We start from the raw sequence: 27,062 nt of genomic DNA, 5'->3' as shown, positions 1-27,062 counted from the left end.
GGTTGTTTGTAGGATAGATTAGTAGCTAGTTGGATTTATTTTCCTTTTGTGTTTTGGTTATTTATTTCTTTTGGATACATTTATTTAATTGTATATTAGTGCTTATACCTGTTTGTATTAAAAAATTACCTCAGAATTTAGATAAATGCAAGGTATTTCATTTTTTTCCTTTTGTGTTTTGGTTATTTATTTCTTTTGGATACATTTATTTAATTGTATATTAGTGCTTATACCTGTTTGTATTACTTTGTAATTTTTGTAAAAAAAATGTTAAAAATTATTTTTTCCAATAAAAATACCAATATATATATTAAAAAATTACCTCAGAATTTAGATAAATGCAAGGTATTTCATTTTGGACAAGCAAACCAGAGCAGGACTTATACACTTAATAGTAAGGTCCTAGAGAGTGTTGCTGAACAAAGAGACCTTGGAGTGCAGGTTCATAGGCCCTTGAAATTAGAGTCACAGGTAGATAGCATAGTGAAAGTGGTGTTTGGAATGCTTTCCTTTTTTGGTCACAGCATTGAGTACAGGAGTTGGGAGGTCATGTTGCAGCTGTATAGGACATTGGTTAGGCCATTGCTGGAATATTGCATGCAATTCTGGCCTCCTTCCTATCAGAGAAATGTTGTGAAACTGGAAAAGGGTTCAGAAAAGATTTACAAGGATGTTGCCAGGGTTGGACAATTTGAGCTATAGGGAGAAGTTGAATAGGCTGGGGCTATTGTCCCTGGAGCATCAGCAGCATATTGTCCCTGGACCGTTATAGAGGTTTATAAAATCCTGTGGGGCATGGATAGGGTAAATAGACCAGGTCTTTTCTGTAAAGTGGGGGGGGGGGAATCCAGAACTAGAGGGCATAGGTTTAGGGTGAGAGAGGAAGCTACAGAACAGACCTAAGGGGCAACTTTTTCCACACAGTGGTGAGTGTATGGCACACAAGGAAGTGATGGAGGCTGGTTTAAATTATAGCATTCGAATGGCATCTGAATAGGTATGTGAATAGGAAGGGTTTAAGAGGGATATGGGCCAAGTGCTGGCAAATGGACTAGCTTAGGTTAGGATACCTGGTTGGCATGGGCAAGTTGGATTGAACGGTCTGTTTCCATACTGTACATCTCTATGACTCTTACTTGAGATTGGTCATATCTTTCTAATACTTGGAAGTAATCATTCAGTATTTTATCTTGTGCTCCACTTCAGTTAATCCAGTTCAAAACTTTTAGTGTTCAGGTTTTCTGTAGTTTAAAAGGTTGTACAGTTACATTTTAGGTCAGCAACTTATTTGGGTAGGTTTACCAGGTTAACAAAGTTAATCAAATGACTTCTGAGACAAGACATCAACCTCCTACGATTTTCTATTGCTCTTATTTACAAGAACGTTCAAATAATCTAAATTTATTAGCACCAAGGAGTTTGTTTATTGAGGGAATAAAGGAAAGAAGAAAAGAACAATGCTTTGAAATAATCCGGTTTGCAACTCCTTCCCAGAATCTGTACAAAAAAGGGTGTTGACTATAATACAGAATGTACATGTTGCTAGTTTTATAGCAAATTTCACACAAATCTTTTGCTTGTATCACACACCACTGTAACCCTCCAGTTTTACAAGGTCATAATTTAAAAGAGAGTTAAAATGTGGTTGTTATTGTTAAACTTACAAATTTAACCAAAGCAGGAAAAGTGAAAAAAAATTGATGCACAAACATTGGCACAACAAAACAAATCAAAGCAACATTATTTACAATATTTACAACACAAGGAACATTATTCCATTTCTGAGAATCTGGCAAACATGGCTTTTCGAACAGCATCTTTATAGGTATCTGCCGTGTTGACACCGTAAGAGCTCCCGCGTGTTCCAAGTCCAGCTCCTTTCATTCTTAATTGTGCCTGTTAAAAAAAGGACCAAGGTCTTTCTTTTAGCAGTGTGTAGTTCAAAACAAATGTAACTTTGCATTTTGTGCAGATTCCCCCCAAAAATTAACTGGTTCAAGAATTTTAAAGAAAAACTGTCACTTGTGTTTTCCCTGTCGTCAACCAGTCTCCATGAAAGAACAGTTTTTCTATAGATCTGTGAAACTGTGAAATAGTCTTGCAAAACATAAATGACTCGCCTCTCTTCACTATTTCTCCACAATATTCAAGATCAGCAGCTGGTCACAAAAACATCTGCAAACCTACATTCTACCAATGTCATTGTGCATTTGCTTTGGAATCCAAGATACTGTACCACCTCAAGTGCCATTTTGAACGATTAGGATTTCTACAGACCATCCTGTTGCGCCCATAGAACATTTGACAAAATGATTAGTGACGATTAAATACAGGACTCATGTGCCTCCTGTGCCATAGGTTTATGTTCTATTAAAGTTCAAATTCCCACTGAGGGTATCCAATGACATACCTTGACGGGATGAAACGTCTGAGGTGACATCCTCAGTGCTTGGGAGCCTCCTGTGAAGCGCTTCTGTGATCTTTCCTCCAGCATTTGCACTGAGGATGTCACCTAGACAGGGGACGAAACGTCTGCAACACAAATTCCCAGCTCGGCGAACAGAACCACAATATCGAGCACCCGAGCTACAAATCTTCTCAGACTTTGGACATACCTCAATTGGAGCAGTTATGCCTTGTTGGTTTCTACCAAGTCCTGAACCTTCTTTCCAACCCATGGCTTGTAACATTCGGCTTCCAATATTATCGCTACCAATGCCATCTTTAGTTGGCTGCTCAAAATCACTGCCAAAAAACAAAATGGATATAGTTGAAGGGAAAGAAAACTCAATTTAATTTGATTGTTAATACTGCTATTTATTAAGATACTAAAATATCAATACCATATTTTAATATGGCACAAGGGAAGTTAGGAATTTAGAGATACCATTCAACTGTGGGAAGCAGCGCTGACTAGTCACAATGAAGGAAGAATTCAAAAAAGAAAAACAAATGCAGCAATATAGTTGTGTTGCACACTGATGCACCTACATCAAATACTACAACTGCAGGAATGAAAAAACAGATTGATTCCCATGGCATCAACTTCCACATCTGTAAAACCATAATGACCTCAAGAGTGCAATAGAGATGGTCCAACAAAGCCTTTTATTTTATGAGAAAAAAGTATGACCAGAAATGGTATCTTGATTCTCTCAACTACAGAGACCAGAGCAAAGGGGGAAGCTAGCAGATACCTACCCAAAGTTATGGGAGGGGGAATGTGTTATGGGAAGGGAAAAGTATATCATTTTCTGGCAAGAATTACAAGTAACCAACATGCTACTCTTCAGGAGATTATATACAATATAAAGTGACTTGGAAAAGAAACAAAATGGCATAATATATAAAAAGGGGCAAAGATTTCTTACACAACTTGTGGTGCAAAGAACTTTTTCCTCTTGGGCTCTGGAGGTTCTGGGATTCCATATTTTTCTCTCCTCTCTGCTGCTCGGTCTCTGTATTTCATCTATTGAAAAAGTTAACATATAGCAACAGTAAATTACTATCAAGAGCATTCGACAAATTTGTACTTCTCATTATGGAAAACATACCTCTCGTTCTGTCTTCTCTAGAGCTTCGAGTTCTGTATCTGTCATTTTTGCTCTTCTGTGAATTTCCAGATTTTGCTTAGTTGGTGAGAAACAGTAAATAAATAAATAAATAAATAGCACTATTTTAGATGATGTTTTTGAAGTATCTCATGCACCCAGTTTGTCTTTGAAAGATCTAGGATACCTTGTGCAGTTCAGAGAGTTGCTGATGTCTGATGAGTGTTTCTTTACTAGGAAATTGTCTTCTACACAAAAGGCAGGCCATTTTCTTCCAATCTGTCAGCTTCTCCTCTCCATCCTCTGCTTTTTCCTGTTCTTCTTCAGTATCACTTTCTCCACTGTAAGCCGCCACAAGACCTTGTTGTGGGCTTGTTTTTCTCTGAATTAAAGCAGAAGCAATAGTTTGCTCAAACACCGAGAAAAGATCCTTTAAAATCTGGTTTCATTAAAATGGTATTTTATAGGCAAGTGCTCAAATGATTCAATTCAATTCAACATGCTTTTGTTTTTACTAGCATGGAGATATCTTGCAATAAATGAACAATGAGCATTCAAATAACTTTGGTCCTGCAACTCTCCTGCTCCTCGGATGCCGCCTGACCTGGTGTGCTTTTTCTAGTGCCACACTTTATCAACTCTTGAGCTCTCCAGCATCTGCAGTCCTCACTATCTCCTATTAAAATAACTTTCAATTGTATCATACCAGACATCATTAATGACTGGAATGTCAACACCGACAAAGGTGCAAAAAAACCTTCCAGTTAATTCAGGGTGCATTAAAACAATCAAGTTCATTTGCTTCTGCAGCTTCATCCACACCATTCAAAAGCAGACTGCAAATCAGTTCTGGGACATCTTACTTCTTTTTACAAGTCCAGACTTAGATACTGCCACCGTTGCCATTGCCTCGAGACTGGGCCAAAAGGGCTATTTGCTTTCCAGTGACAAATTAATAGTGAATCTTAACAGGAAGAAGCCCTTATCTTCCCATAGTGTAGATCATAGTGTGATTTCAGTCAGGTAGCTGTTACATGAAGACGATAGCACTATGACCACGTCGGTGAGATGAGTTATGACTCTAGATCTGAACCATATGAAATCCTTTGAAATTCTCCCTTTTCTCCACTCCAAACTTGGATGTCATCATCAGCCTAAGGGGAGCTCCATGTGAACCCTTTCAGAACCTTTGACAAAATGGATCAATGGAACCCACACCGCCACTATTCAAGAAAGGAGGTAAGGACAAGCGAGGGAACTTACAGACTAGTGAACTTGACATCAGTGGTGGGCAAGTTGTTGGAGGCAATCCTGAGGGACAGGATGTACATGTATTTGGAAAGGCAAGGACTGATTAGGTATAGTCAACATGGCTTGGTGCGTGGGATATCATGTCTCACAACTTGAGTGAGTTTTTTGAAGAAATAACAAAGAGGATTGATGAGGTCAGGGCGATGGACGTGATCTATATGGACTTTCAGTAAGGCATTCAACAAGGTTCCCCATGAGAGATTGGTTAGCAAAGATAGAGCTCATGGAATACAGGGAGAACTAGCCTTTTGCATACAGAACTGGCTCAAAAGGCAAGAGACAGAGGGTGGTGGAGGAGGACTGCTTTTCAGATTGGAGGCCTGAGACCAGTGGAGTGCCACAAGGATCGGTGCTGGGTCCTCTATTTTTTGTCATTTACATAAATGATTTGGATGCGAGCATAAGAGGTACAGTTAAATAAGTTTGCAGATGACACCAAAATTGGAGGTGTTATGGACAGCAAAAAAGGCTACCTCAGATTACTACAGGATCTTGATCAGATGAGCCAATGGGCTGAGGAGCAGCAGATGGAGTTTAATTTAGATAAATGCAAGGTGCTGGATTTCTGGAAAGCAAATCTTAGCAGAACGTATATTCTTAACGTTAAGGTCCTAGAGAATATTGCTGAACAAAGGCCTTGGCATGCAGGTTCATAGCTCCTTGAAAGTGGAATCGCAGTTAGATAGGATAGTGAAGGTGGGGTTTTGCATGCTTTCCTTTATTGGTCAGAGTATTGAGTATAGGGGTTGGGAGGTCATGTTGCAGGCATACAGGACATTGGTAAGGCCACTGTTGGAATATTGCGTGCAATTCTAGGCTCCTTCCTATCAGAGAGATGTCTTGAAACTTGAAAGGGTTCAGGAAAAATTTGCAAGTATGTTGCCAGGGCTGGAAGATTTGAGCTACAGGGAGAGGTTAAATAGGCTGGGGCTGTTTTCCCTGGAGTGTTGAAGGCCGAGGGGTGACCTTATAGAGGTTTATAAAATCATGAGGGGCATGGATAGGGTAAATTGACAAGGTCAATTTCTAGTCCAGAACTAGATGGCATGGGTTTAGGGTGAGAGGGGAAAGATATAAGAGAGACCTATGGAACAACATTTTCACACAGAGGGTGGTGCGTGTGTGGAATGGGCTGCCATAGAAAGTGATGGAGACTGGTACAACGGCAACATTTAAAAGGTATCTGGATGGGTATATGAATAGGAAGGGTTTGGAGGGATATGGGCTGGGTGCTGAAAGGTGGGACTAGATCGGGTTAGGATATCTGGTTGGTACGGACGAGTTGGACCCAAGGGTCTGTTTCTGTGCTGTACATCTCTATGACTCTATGTAGCATAGTGTAAAGACAACAACCTCTCCTTCAATGCCAGCAAAATGAAGGAGATGGTCATTGATTTCAGGAAGAGGAATAGAGGACATGCTCATGTCTATATCAACAGTGCTGAGGTGGAGGTGGTCAAAAGCTTCAAGTTCCAAGAAGTAAATATCACCAATCTGTCCAGGTCCATCCACATCAATGCTACAATCTAAGAAAGCACACCAATGTCTCTACCTCCTCAGAAGGTGAAATTAAGTCGGCACATCCACAATGACTCTTACCCATTTTTATAGATGGGCCACTAAAAGCATCCTATCTGGATGCATCACAGTTTGGTACAGCAACTGGTCTGCCCAAGGCTGCAAGAAATTAGAGTTGTGAACGCAGTCCATCAGAAAAGCTAGCCTTTCTTCCATTGACTCTGTTTATATGTTCCTGCTGCCTTGGGAAAGCAGCCAAAAGATCCTTCAAACTCTGGTTATACTCTCTTCCACCCTTTTCTATTGGGCAGAAGATGCAGAAGTTTGAAAACATGTATCACTAGATTCAAGAACAGCTGCACCCCAATTGTTAGTAGACTTACAAAATGGACCTCTCATATTAGAATTGATCTTTCTCAGCACCTTCTCTGTAGCTGCAACACTATATTCTACATTCCGTTTTATTACCCTGATGTACTTATGTATGACACAAAACAATACTTTTCAGTGTATCTTAGTACATGTGATACGGAGAGATCAAATCAAAAGACTTCAGACACTGTCGGAATCCAATAACCAACAGGTAATTTAACTTCCCTACAGTAAATCGTATGTTCTTGAATGCTTTACAAGACAAAAACACATTCGGCTCAAGAGGTTTCAGAATAATCCTGTATTCCAATGAAACTGCTAACCCCTCAGAAAACGTCAAAATAATCAAAACTGCCACACTCTCATATTGAAACTGTTGTCCTACTTGAAGAATGTTTTCTTGCCCTCAATAACCAGATTTCACCTAATTTCCAACATAGAGTATACCTAAAGTTTGCAACAAAAATAAAATATTGAGAACAGATGCTGCAAAAGCAAAGGGGTCAGTTACAGCAGTTGGGCTCCATTATATACACTACAAACTTATGCAGTCTAACCTTAAGCATATAGTCGTCCTCATCTGGTGCTGAAGACCTCCTTAAGACTTCAACAGTTGGTGATCGCTCTGTTGAAATGCCCTGCTAAAAATAGGACAACACGGTTATCGAAAGTGACATATACTTCTGCAAAATTTCCCACTTAACAAGCACACACTTTAAAAAAAGTTTAAAAAAACACACCTTTTTCTCAAACAATGCAAAGCCAGCATCTGCTGCTGCAGACTCCTTCCGCTCATCCTCTTTAAGCCCTCCAATGGGTTGGAAGCTGGTTTTGAAGTTTTCTTTCTGTTTGTTCAAACTCTTAGCCCATCGCTCCATATCTTTGGCAATCTAAGAAAACATTACTGAATTAGCAACTCTTTTCCACATCAAAGTGCATATGGACCCGAAACATGCATAATCATACAGCATGCGAACTGATTCAGAGTTAACCAACAATTAGAGCTGAGCAATAGGCAAATGGGATAGCCAATTATTTTTGTACCTGCAAAATCAACAAACTCTTCAACTCAGTAAAAGATAACGCAAAAGCAAAAGAAAAATATTGATACTCTATTTGATATACTCACCATACCACAAAGTTAAAAGAATTGGTTAATTCTGAGAGAAAAGTGATCAAGCCCAAGGCAGATCATTGTTAAGTTTATAAAAAAAGAACTGGCCAAGTCTTGGTCTGAACTGATACCAAAAGCAAATAAGATAATAAAAGGCCGTACAAATTGAGAACTAGGCCTTTCAGCCCATCCAGTCAACTCAGCCATTCAATGAGACCATGGCTGATGTGGTAACCCTCAAGTCTACTTTCCTGCCTTTTTCCATAACTCTTGGTCCTATTACTGACTGAAAAATTTTCACAGCCTTGAAGATAATTAATATCCCAGCTTCAACAGCCCTCTGTAGTAAAGAATTCCATAGATTTACTACTGAGCAAAGAAACACACCTGGAGTGGAATCTCAGAGACCTAACATTCTAATAGGACTGGACAGATAGGAGTCTAGAACCAGGTGTCACAGTCTAAGGATACAGGGTAGTTCATCTAGGACTAGGATGAGGAAAAGCTTCTTCATTCAGGTGAACCTGTGGAATTCTCTGCCACAGAATGGGGTTGAGACCAAAACATTGAATGTTTTCAAGAAGTTACATATGGTTCTTAAGGCTAGAAGCACTAAACTGTATGGGAGAAAGCAGGAACCAGGTACTGAGTTGGACGATCAGACATGGTCATATAGAATAGCAGAACAAGCTTGAAGAGCAGAATGGCCTACTACTCCTATTTCTTAAGTTTCTTTGAAGAACACATTAAAAAAGGTAGATTAAAGAGACTTTAAAATTATTATACAATATCAATACCGCTGTACAGTTTTTTTTATTACCTGCTGGGCTGTTTTGCTCTTTGGTTTCTCTTTTTTCTCTTTACTATCTTTATTAGCTGCACTGCCAGCCGCATTTTGCTGTGCAGTATATTCTGATGCAGGCAGGTACTTCTGCTTTACTCCATCCCAATATAAATACTGTTGAGTTTGTGTATTGTAGTAGTACTGAAACAAATGAGGGGAGGGGGGAGAAAAATAAATCAGTGCAACTGTATAATCTACCAGCATTTGCTGCTGCTCTTGGACCCCAATTATGCAGTGATTGCTTCTGAAGCACGAATGACAGAAGCCTGGCATTTAGAATCAACGAACTGAAACATGACACTCAAGGGCTCACAAATAATCGGAGATATGAGGATTATTTGTTTACTCATCTGATGTTCAGAGACTTGCTGTGTGAAAATGGATTGATTTGTTCATAATTATTGTGATAACTACATTTGAAAAATAGTGCTTTGAGACAGTGTCTTTTCAAATGATCCTATTTTGTATAGCAGAAAGTGTTTCGGTTCTTACCTGGGAGGCAGGATCATAGTAAAGCCCAGTCTGCTGATCATAGTAAAATCCAGATGCATCATCGTACTGGTAATTAGAAACATCAGGTGCAGCTGTAACGTGTAAAAAAGTAAAATTTACGCTTAGAAATTCATAGAGAAAGTAAAATTTATGCTTAGGAATTCATGAAGAGAAAGGAACTGAGCTCACTGGACACCAAAGTATTAACTGACTTGACAGTTAGCATATGAGGAATTGGAAACCAGAAGCGCATTTTATTAAAATACTTTAAATTGTTTACTTACACAATTTAGAGTCTGAAGAAGCAGCACTTGAATCTGTAGCTTGTTGACCAGATGTTGATGGCTGCCCATCATCTACCTGCTGAGTACAAAACAAGCCTTTTTCAACTACACATTAAAATCACATTTCAAACACTTCAACGTTTAATAGACATCCTATTAAGTATAAAACAATGAAGTATAATAACAAAACATGACAATAGATCAGAGGTACTGTCTGCAAGGCATTAGGAATCAGAAAACATGTGGAGGCACCTGAGATTAATTCCACTTCAATTTTACATATGACTCTCCCCAGCTTTAGGAAAGAAATTAAAGTTCCTTAACACAAACAATGATTATTACTTCTTACGGGATTTCTGCAACGACTGAAGGATCACTGATTCAATGTACAAAACAGATGTTGGAATTAGATTCTGATCAAATTTTGTGATTTCAAAAACATCTTTTCTTCCACTTCAAAATCTTTATTTTTTGAAATGCGATGTGTGGAAAAAAGCAGAGAAAACACAACATTTTAAGGAATGTTTATATAAAATGTGTTCAGTTGAGAATCATGGACGCAGTGATAGCAATGCTTATACTCCATTCCTACATCATAACAGCAGAAACAGCAAACTGTCTGAAGTCACAGGAGACAAAATAGTTGTAAACAAAGACAATGCATGGATGTGGCAGATTTACCAAGCTAGAGAAATACTAGAAATCTTTGATGTCATAGCTTATGAAAAGTCCTTTGGAGGTTCTTAACACCAAAAGCTACCTTTATCTACCAAGACTGAACAGTAAGACAGTTCTGAAAAACAAACTTCAAAATAACCTTACCTGAGCACTCTGCTGATAGCTTTGTGCACCTCTAGAATATACCTGAACCGGTGAAACAGGAGTGCTCGCAGAAGTACTCGCAGCAGGACCTGCACAAAAAAAGTTATTTTTCATTAATGAGCTCACTAATTACTTTGTGCAATACAGCTTAGAGTAGATAAAAAGATCAGCTCTACATAAAATAATTGAGCTTGCTGAATTCAAAGCAACATTTAAATTCAAACAAATCACAATTTGTAGATAACCATTTTATAATTTTTATTGCATATCCAATCCAATATTTCACTTGCTTACTCCAATTCATGGAAGGCCAGACAAATCAAGACTGTTTCTCACATAACATTCAGCAATAGTCGTTCAGAAGTTGTGCAGCAAAAAAACAAATGCGGGTATGAGACTTGTTACTAAAATTAACTAAACCATTTTACTAAATATCCTAGAACTCTGAATTAACATTCAGCAACAGAATACAGAAGCATTTGATCTTTTTCAATATTTTACAGAGCACTAGCTGAAGTTATTGTCATTAAAGAGTTTTGTTTTTTGAATGTTTGGAAAAACAACACTTTGGGGAAACAATCACAATGTTGAATCTAACTCAACTGCAGGCAACTACACAAACTAAGCATGGAACTGAGAGAGTGAAAGTCTTTGCCTGTCGACTTGGATAACAAACCGTGCAACACTTAACTGGTTAACCATTTTTCAACTATATAGTATTCCAATGGCTCAGCTTCACAATATACTGCACTACAATGTACTCAACATCTCAAAACACATGGACTCAACCACTGTTCATTGTATGCAACTTTCCAATCCAATTAATGCAATCCTAAAAACTTGATTCAGAAGCAGGATTACTATAAATGCGTGTATCAGAACCAAAGATACTAATGCAGAGTATTATAGTGACCTATCATATGGCATACTTGAGCTACAATCTTTTAATGTTGTTACATTAATATACTTTTTAATCAGAAATGTTGTGTTCCTCATCTGGTGTTACATTTATCTAAGTGCTCGCTACAGACAGCGCATCTTGCAGAGCACACTGCAAGGACATAATCCCCTAATTGTTCTCCTGGCATGTTTTTCTGAAGTACAAGTAGACACAGGATAATCACATACAATGGCTAGTATGCTTCCTGAAATCCGAGCGATATTGCTGCAATCAGCAACAATGCAAAGCAATGAAAAAATTAGACATGTGCAAGTTTGCTATAAACCATGTAAACACAAACCCAATTGTATAAGAACTTAGTGGTATTGGAATGCATTCAATGCTGCATTTTTACTTATGCTAATGCAGTAACATGAAGTAAATGTCAAAAATAGGCTTGTGCTAACATTGAGATAAGTATCAATGGATGTAATGAACAGAGATAGTCACGTTGGCTTTTTTTCACTTGCAGTTTACAAAAACCTGAATTTATTATGCATTTCTCAAGAAGCAAAATTACCAACACTTGTGTTACTACTTCTTTGGCTAAACCTGATTTAGCGGTTTAGTAAAGGAATAACATTGCACCAACCTCTCAATTCAGTCTTTCATTCTGAAAGAGAACGCTGACACCCTACCTGTGAGAGTAGCTGCTGCCTGGTATGTGACAGGTGGTGGTTGACTGGGGTCCACAGAGTCTTGTTGAAAGTACTGGTATTCCTGCGAGTACTGTGCCGATTGCACACATTTCATAGTTAGTGTGGTGCACATACAAGAACTCTAATTAAGACTGCACTTTAGAATATCCGTATATAAAATACATACAAGGCACTGTCCTGTGATTCTCAACAAAAACAAAAACTATTGTGGTACAAATGGAAGTTACAGGTTTACTCCATCCTTTGCAGGGATATCTTTGCCAGCAACATTGCTTGGAGGAGAAGCCAGGACAACATCCCATTCCCAGGTTTTCGTCAGCGTTGCTCTGTAACTGGCAACAAGTCCATAAAAAAAGGCCCTAATGTGACTGTAATTGCATTTTATTTTTGGCAAAAAAAAGTGTCTGGTTTCTCCTAATAACTGCTCCATCACCCACATCCACTGCAGGAAATTCAGAATTGATTTTGCTATTAGCTGTCAAGACTGCTTGAAATATCATGCACAGTAATATACTGTGTGTATCATAAATAAAGATTCTAGCTCATCCCAGGGCTGAGGACAATCTTAACTGATGCAAGCTTTGGCTTTGCAGTACATATCATGATTCCCCCAGATAAGTCAATTTGTCACATTAATCAAATTTGAAGATTATCAGACCAATATTCAGGAAAGGGCAATAGTGACTACACCCAGTGGAGCATCCACCCATTTCAGTTGCAAAAATCGGCTTTTTTAAGCTTATCCTCTCACAGGGAGGTGAACTATGACATGACATCTGGAGCTCTTTGTATATTTTGCACTTTTAAGTTGAGTGCATTGAATTCTGTACCAAGGAGGCACATTTTAATATTAAAATCAAAGTTCACTGTATCCCAGGGTGATTGGAAAACCTCCTCTGGTAGTTTAAAGAATTTGGGTAGTATAAGTACACATCTCAAGCACAAAATAATGAGCTGGCAGCAAATTAGAAATCAGACTTAATACAGCAACTAAACATGATTTGTCAAGGGAGTTTATTAAGTCCTCAACACAAATATGCCTTTGATACTGGAGAAAGAAAATTCTGGAACAGAAATTCTCATGTCAGGAATAGCATATTATCTGCTGGACACAGCTCAACAGCACCTATGATAGAGACGGCATGGTGTGCACTTTTGGAATTATACTGAAAGCATGAACACTGAAAAGGGGATAGCACAGTGGGGCTACAAATTAGCAGACATGAACATAAATACTGTAGAACAATATACATGAAATGTTACAATTAAAGTTCATTTTTTAAGCAGGAATCAAACTAAATCCTGATAAATATTTAATGTGTGCATAGAAATATGATTATTGGATAATTAATCACATCATTCTGCTTTCTCATTTAATTTTCTATGGAATGGTAGGACTGTGCATCAAGCATCTCCCCCAAACATATTTTTCTTTATCTTTTCACAGGATGCAGGTGTCCCTGGCAAGGCCAGCACTTGATATCCATTCTAGGTGGCTCATGAACAGAGTGGCTTTGCTAGGCTATTTCAGAGAGCAGTTAACAGTCATATTGGTGTGGGTCTGGAGTGACATGCAAGAAAACCATGAAAGGATGGTAGATTTCCTTCTGAAGGATAATAGTGAACCAGATGCATTTTTACAAAAATTTACTAATATTTTTATAAATTTGACTGCAGAGATTAATTCCAGAAATGTTAATGGAATTTAAATTCCACCAGATGCTGTGGGTTGGATTTGCCTGAAGTGTTAATCTGGGCCTCTGGATTACTAGTCCAGTGACATTACCACTACACCAACAACTCACCCACTGTGGCGAAGGAATTTTTAGCATAGCCATATCATGGAAAAAAAGATCAGTCCACATTTTGCTACTTGATAGGAAGGAAAATAATATCATCAGGACAAACAAGTCCTAGAAGCCAATTACAACTAGCTGGCTGCAAGCAGAGTTGGTGACACAGGAAACATTCAAGTTCCGTAGACTCTTAACTCCGCATCAGATTTAGGAAAGCTCTGATAATGATAAGAATCCTAGAGCACCTGAGTACGCAAAGAGTCAACTGACTTCAAAAAGATAACGTTCAGATAAGCTTAAAATGGTCAAAATTGTTCACCACACTGTTACTACCAAGTAGTTAACATTTCTATTAAGAATTGCTGATGGAATATTCAGTTAGCTTTTCCATCTTACAGGTTTCAGATACAACATTGCTGTGAACGTGTGGACAACCTATTCCCAATTCTACGAATGCCCTGTGTAACTAACCACCTGAGCATCTGAGTGAGCTTTGAAGATAATTTACCAGTCATCCTGTAGTGAGTTATTTTTCCATTTAATACCTCCCTCCAAAGCTTCAAAGATTAAATTAAAAAATGGGGACACGAACAACTGAAAGCAAATACCCTGACATTTACAGCTCTTCAGTTAAAAAGTCTATTGTCCTTAATTTTGAAATGACAAAGAATTTTTTTGGTGGTCAGAAATACTGCATTCTTTTCAGGCCCTGACTTTAAAACTTAGAACCTTACAAATTCATCATAAGTAACCATTAAAATCTGGACGTTAACAAGGCCCAGAAAGATTTAGCAGGCATAAAATGGACAATCATCCACTTACAGTCATAGCTTTTAAAGACAAGCTTTGATTCTGTAGGCATCTTAGCAGAGGTGAGCCAATTAGCAAACTGCAAATAACCAAGGTTTTGATTTCAGTTGTTAATCTATTAGTTGTAAATGGATATCTCTGTTCCTGAACATGTGCTTATCATAACAATTTTAAGTAGTTACACTTATACAGCACTCGCTATGTTTGATAGCCCCCTACTATCTGAGTCTTTGAAGATAGTGAGTTTAGTGCCTTCCACTGTCCTGGGTGACTGATGCCTCTCTTTAACATCCATGGTTCAGTTTATTTTAAGTTCTCTTTATTGCTCCTGAATATATCACCAACCTGTGCATAGGGCTGGCCATAGCTATCCACTCCAGATGGTGGGGGATAATTGTAGTCCATTGGATCTGAACCCTGTTGAGCCTTAAAGAAATGTCAGAAAGAACAAGTCAAAAATAGAGAATATCTTCAAGGAATGAGTTTCTAAAAAGCTTAAAATTACAAATTAACACCAGTTATACTCTACAATTGTGTGTTTATTTCCTCAACTCTGCACATCAGAGAACAATACTGATCATTTCTCCAACTGAAGCTGTGTTGCAAATAAGCTAGAGGCAAATACTTTGTAAAGCATGCTCGTTTGCTCAGTGAGCTATGTTGTCTCCAGAGTGAAGTACATTCAGGATAGCTCAGGAAAGTTTACATACCCAGCAATACTCAAAGACAGCTAAGTTGAGGTTGTTATAATTAAGCCATGAAACAATGGAAAAAAGTGAGGACTGCAGATACTGGAGATCAGAGCTGAAAATTCCTGAAGAAGGGCTCATGCCCGAAACGTTGATTCTCCAGCTCCTTGGATGCTGCCTGACCTGCTGCGCTTTTCCATGAAACAATGGAGCACTAGATGACTATCAGCATGCAAGAGACCCTCTGGTATACAGCACCATTTCACATTTTGTACAACAGAGACTGAACTTCATTCACATACTCCAGATACCTAGTTAATCGAAAAGCAATAAGACATTCCATTTGCAGGAACTTGATTGTAGGTAGACAATTGTTGTGATACAACCTGCAGGAAAGCCTATACAACACTGCAGATATCTACCTGGTACTTAACCAACAAAATAGAATATAATATGTCACTGCATGGGAGATCCTTGCGACTTGGAGGAAATTCCTATATGAAGGGACACAATTCTTTGAGAACTCCTGGTAGCAAGTAGGAAAATGAATCAGAAAAGTATGGTAACAATTACAAAGGCAATTCCACCTCCCAGAAACATGTGCCAAATGTGTGGTTGGAACTGGGACTCCAGGATCAGGCTGATAAGCTAGACAAGAAACCAAGAACACTTTACCAGTGACATGGAATTTCCAAGGTAGACAAAAGATGGGAGAAAGAACAAACTTAACGTGTGTGCTTATCTAATATACATTTTATCTGAAGATTTTTCTTTATTAAAGGTATGATTGCCAATAGCAAGAATATAACACTCCCAGTTCACCAGATATTAATGAATTCTAACATTAGCTCTTAGCAATTGAATTGAGGACAATATAATAAGAATCACTGTGTTCAAACTGAATTCTTTTGGATTTAAGGTTTTACCTGGCTTGATGACCACTGAGCTGCAGCAATGGCGGTACTTGCAACAGTCATGGCATTGACCCGATTTCCATCGCCAAGGAAGAGATCCCTGAACAACAATGAAAGGTGAACATTAAAACTGCATTGTCATGTTTAATTTTGACCAAAATCCGTATTGAACGAGGCTAGGTCCCATAACAGATTCAAAGTGGACAATCCAGGCTGCTATTTGAAAACTGTGTGAAGTGTTGACATTTACCAAATTGCGCTAATTCTGACTGTACGATTAAGTGACTATGCAGCTGAAACATAATGCTGCTTCTGAATGGTAAAGATGTGTTTAACACAGTAAATTGCCAGAACTTAATTTTAGCATATATCAGTGACTCATCTGCATTGCTGAATGACAGCAACAAGAACTGAACAAACTTAACGTGTGCGCTTATCTAATGTACATTTTATCTGAAGATTTTTCTTTATTAAAGCAAGCACAACGTATGTTCCAATATGATGTACATGAAATGGCAGGACAAAAGACTGTATGCAGCATTTTCTAGTGAAATTTGAAAAGACAAGTCAATGGAAAGCACAAAGCAATGATCAAAAGGAGGCAGGATTGTTTTTGGGGTGTGGAGGGGGAGGGGAAGGGGAAAAGGAGAGAGAATAGAGAATCTTTCATTCATCTAATTATTACTCTTGGACATTTCCAGCACTTGGACCTGCAGCTGAAATGGAGAATCTGATTCCAGTATGTGGCACAGGTTTGAGATGATCTGCAGGTTTGGTTTCACGCACCTTTTCTTAGTCAGTCTCTGTATTCTCAACCTGATAGCTTAGTCCAGAACAGTTTGTAGATACTTTGTCACACAAAATTTACATTTAGCGGAAATTTTTAAAAATTGTGATGTGGTGGTATTGGATCCAACCTTAAAACTAAGATCAGTTTAGCTTTAGCAGTCAGTTACTTACTTCCTTGCACTCTTTGCAAAATCAACACCAATAGTTTTGCCATCAATGCTCAGAGGTGGCTGCAAGGACTGCAGTATCTGAAGCAGCTGAGACGCCTCCTGTAAATTGCAGAAGGGGAGGAAGACAGCGAGTGGTCAATTTAATTGCACTAAAGATGCTTTTGTTTGAGAGGGTCATCAGATGCAATATCCATGGTTTGCAGAGATGGGGTTTGATGGGCAAGATTCCAGTTCATCCATAGTTTCTTTTAGTGGACTTACTGGTTTAGATCTTGACATTATGATGTTGAAGTTGTGCACTCCTATTTCAGACTTCGTTACAGCACTCGATAGCCATAAATGCATACCAGGTTTTAGTGTGCAGCAATGTTCATAATGGTGCTTCAATTAAAATAATTTATGATTCCTCCAGTTGCTCCAAAAAATATTTGGCTAATTCTAAGTCATACTAAGTCATTCACCAAACAGATATATCAAGTGAAAATTTCTATTCCTCTGCACAGAAGGAAGGTGAGCACTTGGTTCAATCAACAGCTCAAAACACTTCACATAAATCAAATACCGTAATCATTAATCAGACATGTAATTATTTAATGCATCTCAAAACAGATCAAATTCAGGTACAACACACAGCAATATGAAATAAGAAAATGGGACTGAGCAATAGATTAATATGAAAAGCGAGTACCAGACGCTGCCACAGTACTCTAGAAAACATTTAGTGGCATTTTAAATAAAGAGGTCTTTACAACTCAGCACAAAACACAGCTACAAATGTAACGATTTGTTAGTGGCCAGACAATTGCTAGCCTGAACAAAAAAAACTTTGAATTATTCCCTTTTGTTGCCCATCTAGGCTTTTCTTTTAAAAAGAAAAGGACAACTCTTTCCTTAATTAAGTAGTATACAAAACATGCAGACAGCATGGTTTCTTTCCAAGTACTAGCAGCGCTGGTGAAGCAATAAAACTTCTATTCAAACATAATGATTGACAGTGTAGTACATTGATTTTCACCCTCAAGAACCATAGATTGTATTGTTTTTAAGAGTAATGGGAAAAGCCCATGCTCAGTTAATCAATTATGCTCAGCTCCTAGAGTGTGGACAGGCCAGAAGCATAGATCTGTCAACTGGTATCAAGTTGCAGGCAGTTTTAATCAGCAAGGCCATGGGACTGTTGATATGGGAGATGGAAAATGGTCAAATGTAGTCCGTGCTCTTGGTATCTAATAATATCACATATTGGGCCAATCTGGGAGCATACTATTCTTCACTTGAGCCTTCCTTCAATTAAGTAACAGAAAATTCAGTATAGACAATCAAAATACAGCTAATGGAAGTCAACTTTCCCTTTAGATAGATCACTGGGGTATTTTGTCTCAAATATAATTCACTACAGATCAACATTTGTAGGTTTCAGAGCAGATGCCTACCACCTGCTTAGCTTAAGGAACTGTACAATGAGTAATTTCAGGAGATGATAATATTAGATAACATAAAGCATATGGTCTTATCATTAAAAGATCAATTTAAATGTTTAACAATGAAACTCACCACAATAGAAGCAAGCTGTACAAAAGCAAACCCCCTGTTCAGTTGTGTTTGTTTGTCCTTAATCAGCCGAATGTTGGAGAGAGACAATGCAGCATATGGCGAAAGGGCACTTAAGATGGACTCAACCGAGGTGTGGGAACTAATGTTTCTCAAAATGACAGCTGTTTAAGGGAAATAAAGATACATGTAAATTACATCCATCTCAGCATGTTCAATTAACCTCAGGTCTGCTTGTCAACATTTATTAATATCTATAATTCACTGTTTCCTAATAAACCCAATTGATCAATGAACAGGTGAATGAATCACAACAAATGGCAGCATGGGGTAAAGAGAGTAGGCAAGAAAGTGGGTGGGAGGGAGAGGGAGGGAGGGGGAGGAGGAGGGAGAGAGAGGAGGGAGAGAGAGGAGGGAGAGAGAGGAGGGAGAGAGAGGAGGGAGAGAGAGGAGGGAGAGAGAGGAGGGAGAGAGAGGAGGGAGAGAGAGGAGGGAGAGAGAGGAGGGAGAGAGAGGAGGGAGAGAGAGGAGGGAGAGAGAGGAGGGAGAGAGAGGAGGGAGAGAGGAGGGAGAGAGGAGGGAGAGAGGAGGGAGAGAGGAGGGAGAAGATGCAGAATGCAAGGAAAGGGAAGTGTGTCTTTTTGTATCCCATAACACTACTCAGGAAACACTTGGGTGTATTAGGTATAGACAGTGCACCCAAAAAAAAACTAAAACAACCTGGGAAGATTTATCACATCAACTGCCACATGAGACTATCTACCTGACAAATAGAGAAACAAAGAATAAAACTTAGGTAAGAAATATGGAGTATTAAACAAGTAAAAATAAAAATGAATTCTCTCTACTTCTGCCCAACCTAAGAGACTAAAATTAAAAGAGTTCACTTGATCTTCCCAACAGTATCTGTAGATGTTCCTACACCTAAGGACTGCAGCGGTTCAAGGGAGCAGCTCATCACCAAGTATGGGGATTAAAACTGCATTATAGTACTCTAGGTACAGCCTCACAACCAATTATTGTGACAAGGCTTTAAATTCCAACTCCTGAGCAATAAAACTAATTTCATTTGCCGCCTTAATTATTTGTTACACTTTTATGCTAACACTGAGTTTCAAGGACAAGAACAACTACAGACCTTTATGCTGCACTTCCTTGGAGTTACTTTCCATTTAAAGTATAGTCTGCCCTTGAATCTTACTACAAGTGGATGACTTCACATTGCCGCACATTAAATGCCATCTTTCAAGTTTTTGCTCACTCACACAATCCATCGACAACCCTTTACAGACTCTATGTTCTTAATACAACATGCCCCAACTATTTTGGCATTATCAGCAAATATAGACACATTATACTCTGCCAAGTCATTAATGTACAATAGATAGTAAATAATAGAGGACCAAGGACTGAGGCACTCAGTTACATTTTCCCAACTGAAAATACCCATTGATCATGACCAGCCATTTTCTGTATTAATCAATACTCAACTCATTCTAATGCATTATACAGAACTAATATTTGTGCACTTTGTGACACCTTACCAAATACCTACTGGAAATGACAGAGAAATGGTTGACATGTTAACAAATGGGGCTAGTTCAGTTTAGGAAGCCTAGTCGGCATGGGCGAGTTGGACCAAAGGGCCTGTTTCTGTGCTGTATGATTCTATAGCTAACTTATAGTTCCTGCTTTCTGTCTCATTTCCTTCTTGAACGGTGGTATAGTAGTGGTTTTCCAATCTGCTGGAACCCTCCCAAAACCCTGAGTGTTCAGGAATATTTTGACTAATGCCTTTACCATCTCTGCAGCCACTGCTTAACTGTAGGTCAACTGGTTCAACTGGCTTGTGCCTTCAGTCCCATTTGTTGTCAAATATTATGCAAATTATCTTTTGGGATGGTTTGTAATTTTCTCCACTGTGAAGACCACTGCAAATTATCAGTTTGGATTATCTACCAATTCCCTGTTTTGTTATCAATTTCCCACATTCATCTTACAAGGATCCCATGTTGATTTTAGCTACTTGCTTTTTATATACCCACAGAAGCTCTTGATGTTACTTTTCTTGTATTTCTTGGCAATTTACTTTCTGTATCAATTTTCTTCCTTTTTATTAGCTTTTTAGCCATCGCAGCAGAATCTTAAAAATATGCTGATCCTCCCGACTACAGCTAATTTTCGCCATTTATTTGCCTTACTTTTTTTTCAGGTACGCTACATGACTACCTTTGTTAACCATGGGTAGTTCACCCTTCTGACTGAGTCCTTCTTTCTGATTGGAGTACTTTGAGGGTTAAGCCCCACAACTGAACTGGTGCAAGCTGCCAGCAGAGCTAATGAATTTCAAATAAAGGTAAGGCAGTATGCACATGTACTGGCATTGACATCACTGCACACAAAATGCACGCCATTAGAAAGACTTGTATAGACACATTCTGAAGTCTGTCAAAGCTCCACCTGTCACTCCCACACTCGCAGCGGTTGCATTATTGCAAAAATATACAGAAAAAAAAAAGTTACTTTTGTTTGCTTTACATGCTTCTGCTCTAAATGTAGATGGAGCATATCCAAGAGGCCTGGCAGGCTTTTTCTACTACAGATTAAGCAGGCCACCTGTCATATTGGACACTCAAGACACCTACTTTGCACAGCTTTAAAAATAAAAAATGGCACTGTTTAAGTCAGTGGCTTTGACTTTCTCACCATTATAGCTTGTCACTAACTGGGAACACTACAAAAAGGTGTTGTAAGATGGATAAGAAACAAATCGGCATCAATAAAGATTAGGATTACGGAAGGGAGGGAAAAAACTAAAATTTAAGATTTAAAAGCTTTGGAATATAATTCCAAGGCTTTAAATGTAAACTGTGATCTTCTCATTGACCACCCAATTGAGTCATTACTGCAAGATGTTTGAAAAACTAAATTTAATGCACTGCCAAAAATTCTGCAACTAAAAGGCATTACAAAATACAGTGTAACAAATTTCTTTGAATAAAACATAAGCAAGTGGGCGGCATGGTGGCACAGTGGTTAGCACTGCTGCCTCACAGCGCCAGAGACCCGGGTTCAATTCCCGCCTCAGGCGACTAACTGTGTGGAGTTTGCACGTTCTCCCCGTGTCTGTGTGGGTTTCCTCCGGGTGCTCCGGTTTCCTCCCACAGTCCAAAGATGTGCAGGTCAGGTGAATTGGCCATGCTAAATTGTCCGTAGTGTTAGGTAAGGGGTAAACGTAAGGGTATGGGTGGGTTGCTCTTTGGCGGGGCGGTGTGGACTTGTTGGGCCAAAGGGCCTGTTTCCACACTAAGTAATCTAATCTAATCTAATCTATCCAGCATAACATTAAAAAAAGCAAGCAGCAAATGCTTAGAAAATAATTTTAACTTACTGTCGCTGTAGTAATCAAGTGACTGCTGAACATCAACTGATGCAGGGTGCTGATCCTGTTCAGACTCTGGGTAAACAAAAACAGGTACTAAGTTTCATAATAAAATGAGATCAGTGATCTTTTCAAAACAGTAACTGGAAACTATTCCAATAAAAATATAGCGTTTTATGAAACAAAACTGTTGTTGTTCATTGCATGTTGACTTGGACGATTGGAATTAGAAATAAACCATACGTCCCTGCTCATAGGTGATGTTTAACCTCAACTCCACTATTCCAACTGACCCCCTCACCTAAATACTTATTGATCAGCTCTAACTGGACACCTCCATACAATAAGCAAACAATTATTCAAAAGTTTAAAACAACTCATTAAAATTTACCCCCTCAGTCTTCATTCTGAGAGGCAGCCCACTCATCTTTTCTGGGTCTGGTATATTTAGTAAAAAAACTTTTTTTTGCACCCTCTCCAGTGTCTCCATATCACATTTCTGATAGGATAGCCTGAATTACAGCAAAAACAACTTCAATTGTACATTACCAAATTTGACCCAGATGAAGGATAACTTTTTTGCTTTCCGATTCCATTTCTCTATTAATAATCCCAAGTGTTTGGTTTGTCTTAGTTATAGCCTTATTGAGCTGTTGTCACAACTTTCAGCGATCAGTGCATTCTTATACTTGGACCCCTTAATACCTTTTGAATTTTCTACTGTTTAAATTGGAGAAAAAGCATAAAACCAAGAAGCTGCAGACCAGTCAGTCAGTCAGCTACACATAGGTAGTTGGAAAAATAATGAAACTGCAGAATTGACTGCAACAGGTAAAGACACTCACTTTTCTTTTCAAAATCTCAGACTTCAGAAATATCTGCATTAAGATAGATTTTAAGTCTCATCCCTGATGAAACGTCAATTCTCCTACTCCTTAGATGCTGCCTGACCTGCTGTGCTTTTCCAGCACCTCACTCTCAACTCTGATCTAAGGCATGTGCAGTCCTCACTGTCTCCCATGAAAATACATTTGGCAAGTACAGGCCTATTCAATTAGTTTTCTGATGTCTTCTTGTAACTTGTTACAATTCTCTTCAGATCCAATTATCCATCCCAATTTAGCGTTACTCGAATTTAGAGACATTTATATAAATTGTGAAAAATTGTAGTCCCAGCAATCTCTTTGGGGAAAACACCATTTCCTACCTATTACAGCCCTGCTTTCTAATTTTCAGTCAGCTATTCTACCACTTGTCTCCTGAATTTGCAAGCTCATGCCTCATTCATTCATGTGATACTTTATCCAACTACTTTTAGAAATCTAACTGTATTAGATCTAGTATATTTCCACATCTAACATTTGTGTATCCTCTTTGAAGAATTCAAATGAGGTCAGTCAAGCAAGACCAACATTTTTGAAATTGATACTGTAATATTTTTGGTTTCTTTACCTGTTGCAGAAAGTTCTGTAATTTTATTATTTTTTCCAGCTACTAATATGTAGCCGACTAGTTTGCAGCTTCTTAGTTATATGCTTTTTCTCAAATTTACTGTTATAATGGCATGTAAACGAACAGGTGATAATTTTAAAAAGGTCTGTACATCAAGAAGGCGACTGTGGACAGCTAAAATTAAGCTGTTGAGTTCCTTTAAATGGAATTAAAACTCAAAACTTGGCAGTGAACTATGCAGATGGCACAATGGCGGAATACTGAATAAAAATCTCCTGAATAAACACTGCAGCTGATATCAGTTCATACCTACTTACCAGATTTTGATGCCCCACATTTGAAACACTTTTCTCTCCTCTTGAAGTTATATATGCCGCACTGTATTTATAAGTTCATAAAATTTATCAATATCAGAAATTGATTTATACACAAAATCCAAAAGTAATTTCAAACAAGTATATAAGCCTAAAACTGCACTCCATATACAAAATATACAATGAATATTAGTGACAACTTTAACTTCTAGCTAATTAAAAAAATTAATTTTAAGTGATTTTCATTTCATCACAAATTGACAACTTCTCCATAGTTTTCACTTAAAAATAACTGCAAATACTTACTGAAATTAGACAGTGAAACAATTATTGGCTCTAATGTAGCAAAAAGACAGCATTCAATATCACAGATCTATAATTCACTAAAAGCTATTATTTAATTTAAAAATATTCAAAAAATAATCTTGTAGACATATCACCCATCCTCCAAAATACCATGGAATGCACTAATCCATTAATATTTCAAAAGAATTCAGATAAACTCCTCGCACACTAAACCTACATAGACTCTGCTTGTGTGTAATCAAAGTACCTTGCCACAAAGCCAATCCTCATAGGCCTTTGGTCGTGGATTGCTGTAGTGCATGGTAACATACTTCCCTTGTATGGTCAGATGTTTCTGTAAAAAATAAAGAGTCATTTAGTACTGTTTCAAGACAAAGTATCAATATTCCCATGGCAGTGCACACGTGTAGGAAGAGAGTTATTCCTCCCAAATTAGTGCATGAATGCACACGTTCATTTATGTTCATATAAGAAAGGGAGCTCAGGGGACTAGGTTACCTACACTTAGCCCATCCTTATTAGTCTTCAAAAAGATGGAAGCAGGCCAAGTCACAAAAGGTCCAGTAAGAAGAGTATTACCATAAGCAATCTGGAGTGAGACACACCTATTGTGTTAATGCTTGCAGAAAACAACCTTATGTTTTTAAGTTATGAAGAAAACTATTTTAAATCATGCTTTGCTTTAACAAAATAAAAAACTATTTTCTTCCTTTTACAACATAGAGTGCTAACCGTAGCAGAATCTGCTGCATTATCAAATATCCTTAATTGAGATTTTCTGACCCCTTTGTCTAAGTTGAACAAATTTTAAGTTGCATTGTGATGGTGCTGCAAAGTCTTCGGTGACAAATGCGTTACTATATTGATCTGACCCAAGTACTTAATCCTAATTTACTAGCAATCCCTATTGTACCTTCTCAGGGTTCAACAGGCACCTTCTTATTTTTGAAAGCCAGCAGTACTTTCAAGCTAACAAATTCAGTATGAAACACAAAAGCTGGGTTTGCATGTTTGATTTTGGCGGTATAACAAAGGAAAACACACCCTTCATTTAGTGAAAGTTTGTTGCTACTACTGAAAGCCATTGTTACTGGGTAGGAACACTACAAGCACAGAATCATTTCAAATTAGATGCGCCAAAGGGTTTTGCAAATTTCATATTAAAACACAAGTTGTGATCAACAGATTTAGTTTACAATGCACTCTCAGAATCTGTCCAAATCATTTAATCAAAGTCAGGAACAGCAAGTACTCTTCAGCAGCCACTGCTGAGCTAGTCCTACCAGATAATCCAGTGTAATCCAAGAACCTAACAGATATTATCCATAAACCAGATCACCAATGCAACAAAGTGAAAACTGCATTGTTAGTGTTTTAAAAAATCCTGTGCTTTCCAATTCTCAATTCAAATTTTACACCTAGATTTTCTCAAAACGGTTTGCTATTTTCAGTTGGTCAAATAGGGGGCCTGACAATACAAAGCTACATGAAATCAAATTGCAAATTCTGAAGTCATTAGTGTCAACAGCAGTTTCATAGATTTAGTATTGTGTTCCTTTAAACACAAGAAACTTGGTTCTGGGAGACAAATGCAATTATTTTATGTATGCTATACAATATTCCTGGCATAATATAAATTGTATAACATAATGAGAGCAGTTTGGATTATGGATACTCTGAATACTGATTATAGTATTTTATAAATATTTTACTCGGTAGAGTCATAAGAAATCACTGGCTCAATTTGCACTAAGAAAATATTTTTTGAGGAAAAACTGCTTTTAAATGTGTGGAAAGTTACACCGCCTCCCAAATTTTAGATGAGGTCCTAATATTATTTCCCCATACCTCATTCAAGTTATGGTGTAATATTTCTATTCCTTCTAATAAGAACAATAAAAAAAGAGGCAAAGTTGTGAACATACTACTATTTCACCCCAGATCAATTCTCTTTCCGTAGACTTTAATCATTTTTAGGAAAATACGCAAGCTGTCTCAACATGTTTGACAACATAAAACTATCTCTAGGATGTTTGCCACAAAGTCTGGGCAATGGTTGATCCTCCACTGTTGTGGATTACATCATCTCCAACTCAAAGAGCAGTTAGCTTGCTGTTAGTGCTTCTCTGCACATTCCATCCATTCTTTGAAATGAATTGTAAGCGACCAATTTCCACTATGAAAGAAATATAATGAGATTAAACGAAGTGTGAAAAAGTTGTGCACGCATATAACCTAATTGGCAAAGATGTTGCACAACCATTAAAATAGCAACATCCTATTGAACAGCATGCTTTCCTCTATCATTTTGGTGACAATCCAAACAGTATTCTAAAAAAAAACGCAAGTCAATATATACTTTGTGCTTCAACCAGGAAAAACCACTTGAAAACTGATCCTCAGCAACACCACACAACATGAACACAGCAGCTGTCAAAAGTCTGATGACATGATGAAACCCAACAGGCAAGATGGAATGAAAGCAAAGCACTATGTTACCACCACATTTGGCATCCTATAGAATCAATTTTCAGATTAGCAATAAACCAGTCTGCTCTGTCATGCACATTACTACAATGCACAATTTATATTCTGCCTGGAACACTGCATAATATGATGCAACATATCAAACAATGGCAAATGGTGCTAACCTAGCTACTCGGTGTTTTTTAAACATTCCCCTCCATCACAACAGTTAGATACTGGCTAATTATCTTTAAAAAAATTAATCTGCATACTGTGTCTTAATCTCAATGCCATACCTCCTACTGTAAAATGCTTTTTAAAATGTCTATCGAAGTACACCCACAACCACTCCCAAATCATGAAAATTTGCTTATGTGATCTCATGCCTATTTAAAACATGAATCAGACTTACATCAAGATTCTTACAGGTGCTGGAGAAGTCTTTCACCCAAAACATATTCCGCCAGATTTAAATCAAGTCATAAATGTGAAAGAGCAGTGTTGGTTATCAGTCTC

General features: G+C 38.0%; 1 protein-coding gene across 3 annotated transcripts; it reads right to left on the bottom strand.

Annotated features, from left to right (window-relative positions):
* Positions 1–1,400: 1,400 nt before the first annotated feature.
* Positions 1,401–27,043, bottom strand: LOC122558858 (RNA-binding protein 5-like). Of its 3 annotated transcripts, none has more exons than XM_043707710.1 (19): positions 24,328–27,043; positions 23,778–23,838; positions 22,018–22,083; positions 18,630–18,790; positions 17,077–17,174; positions 16,129–16,216; positions 14,859–14,939; positions 11,887–11,977; positions 10,309–10,397; positions 9,487–9,565; positions 9,203–9,294; positions 8,687–8,851; positions 7,493–7,642; positions 7,310–7,393; positions 3,739–3,933; positions 3,555–3,629; positions 3,372–3,469; positions 2,616–2,745; positions 1,401–1,896 (listed from the first exon to the last, which is right to left on the bottom strand). In XM_043707710.1, exons 1-19 carry the CDS (start codon positions 24,433–24,435, stop codon positions 1,771–1,773), a joined length of 2,037 nt encoding a protein of 678 aa, XP_043563645.1. In that variant the 5' UTR covers positions 24,436–27,043; the 3' UTR covers positions 1,401–1,770. The 3 variants fall into 3 exon arrangements, with proteins under 3 accessions (XP_043563645.1, XP_043563647.1, XP_043563646.1); XM_043707712.1 differs by having other exon boundaries at positions 7,310–7,390; XM_043707711.1 differs by having other exon boundaries at positions 9,487–9,562.
* Positions 27,044–27,062: the final 19 nt, after the last annotated feature.

The sequence above is a fragment of the Chiloscyllium plagiosum genome, chromosome 18 (genome assembly GCF_004010195.1).
Source record: "Chiloscyllium plagiosum isolate BGI_BamShark_2017 chromosome 18, ASM401019v2, whole genome shotgun sequence".
NCBI classification, from domain to species: Eukaryota; Metazoa; Chordata; class Chondrichthyes; order Orectolobiformes; family Hemiscylliidae; genus Chiloscyllium; species Chiloscyllium plagiosum.
Note: the sequence above shows the minus strand (reverse complement) of the source record. Positions and strands in the feature narration are given on the sequence as shown.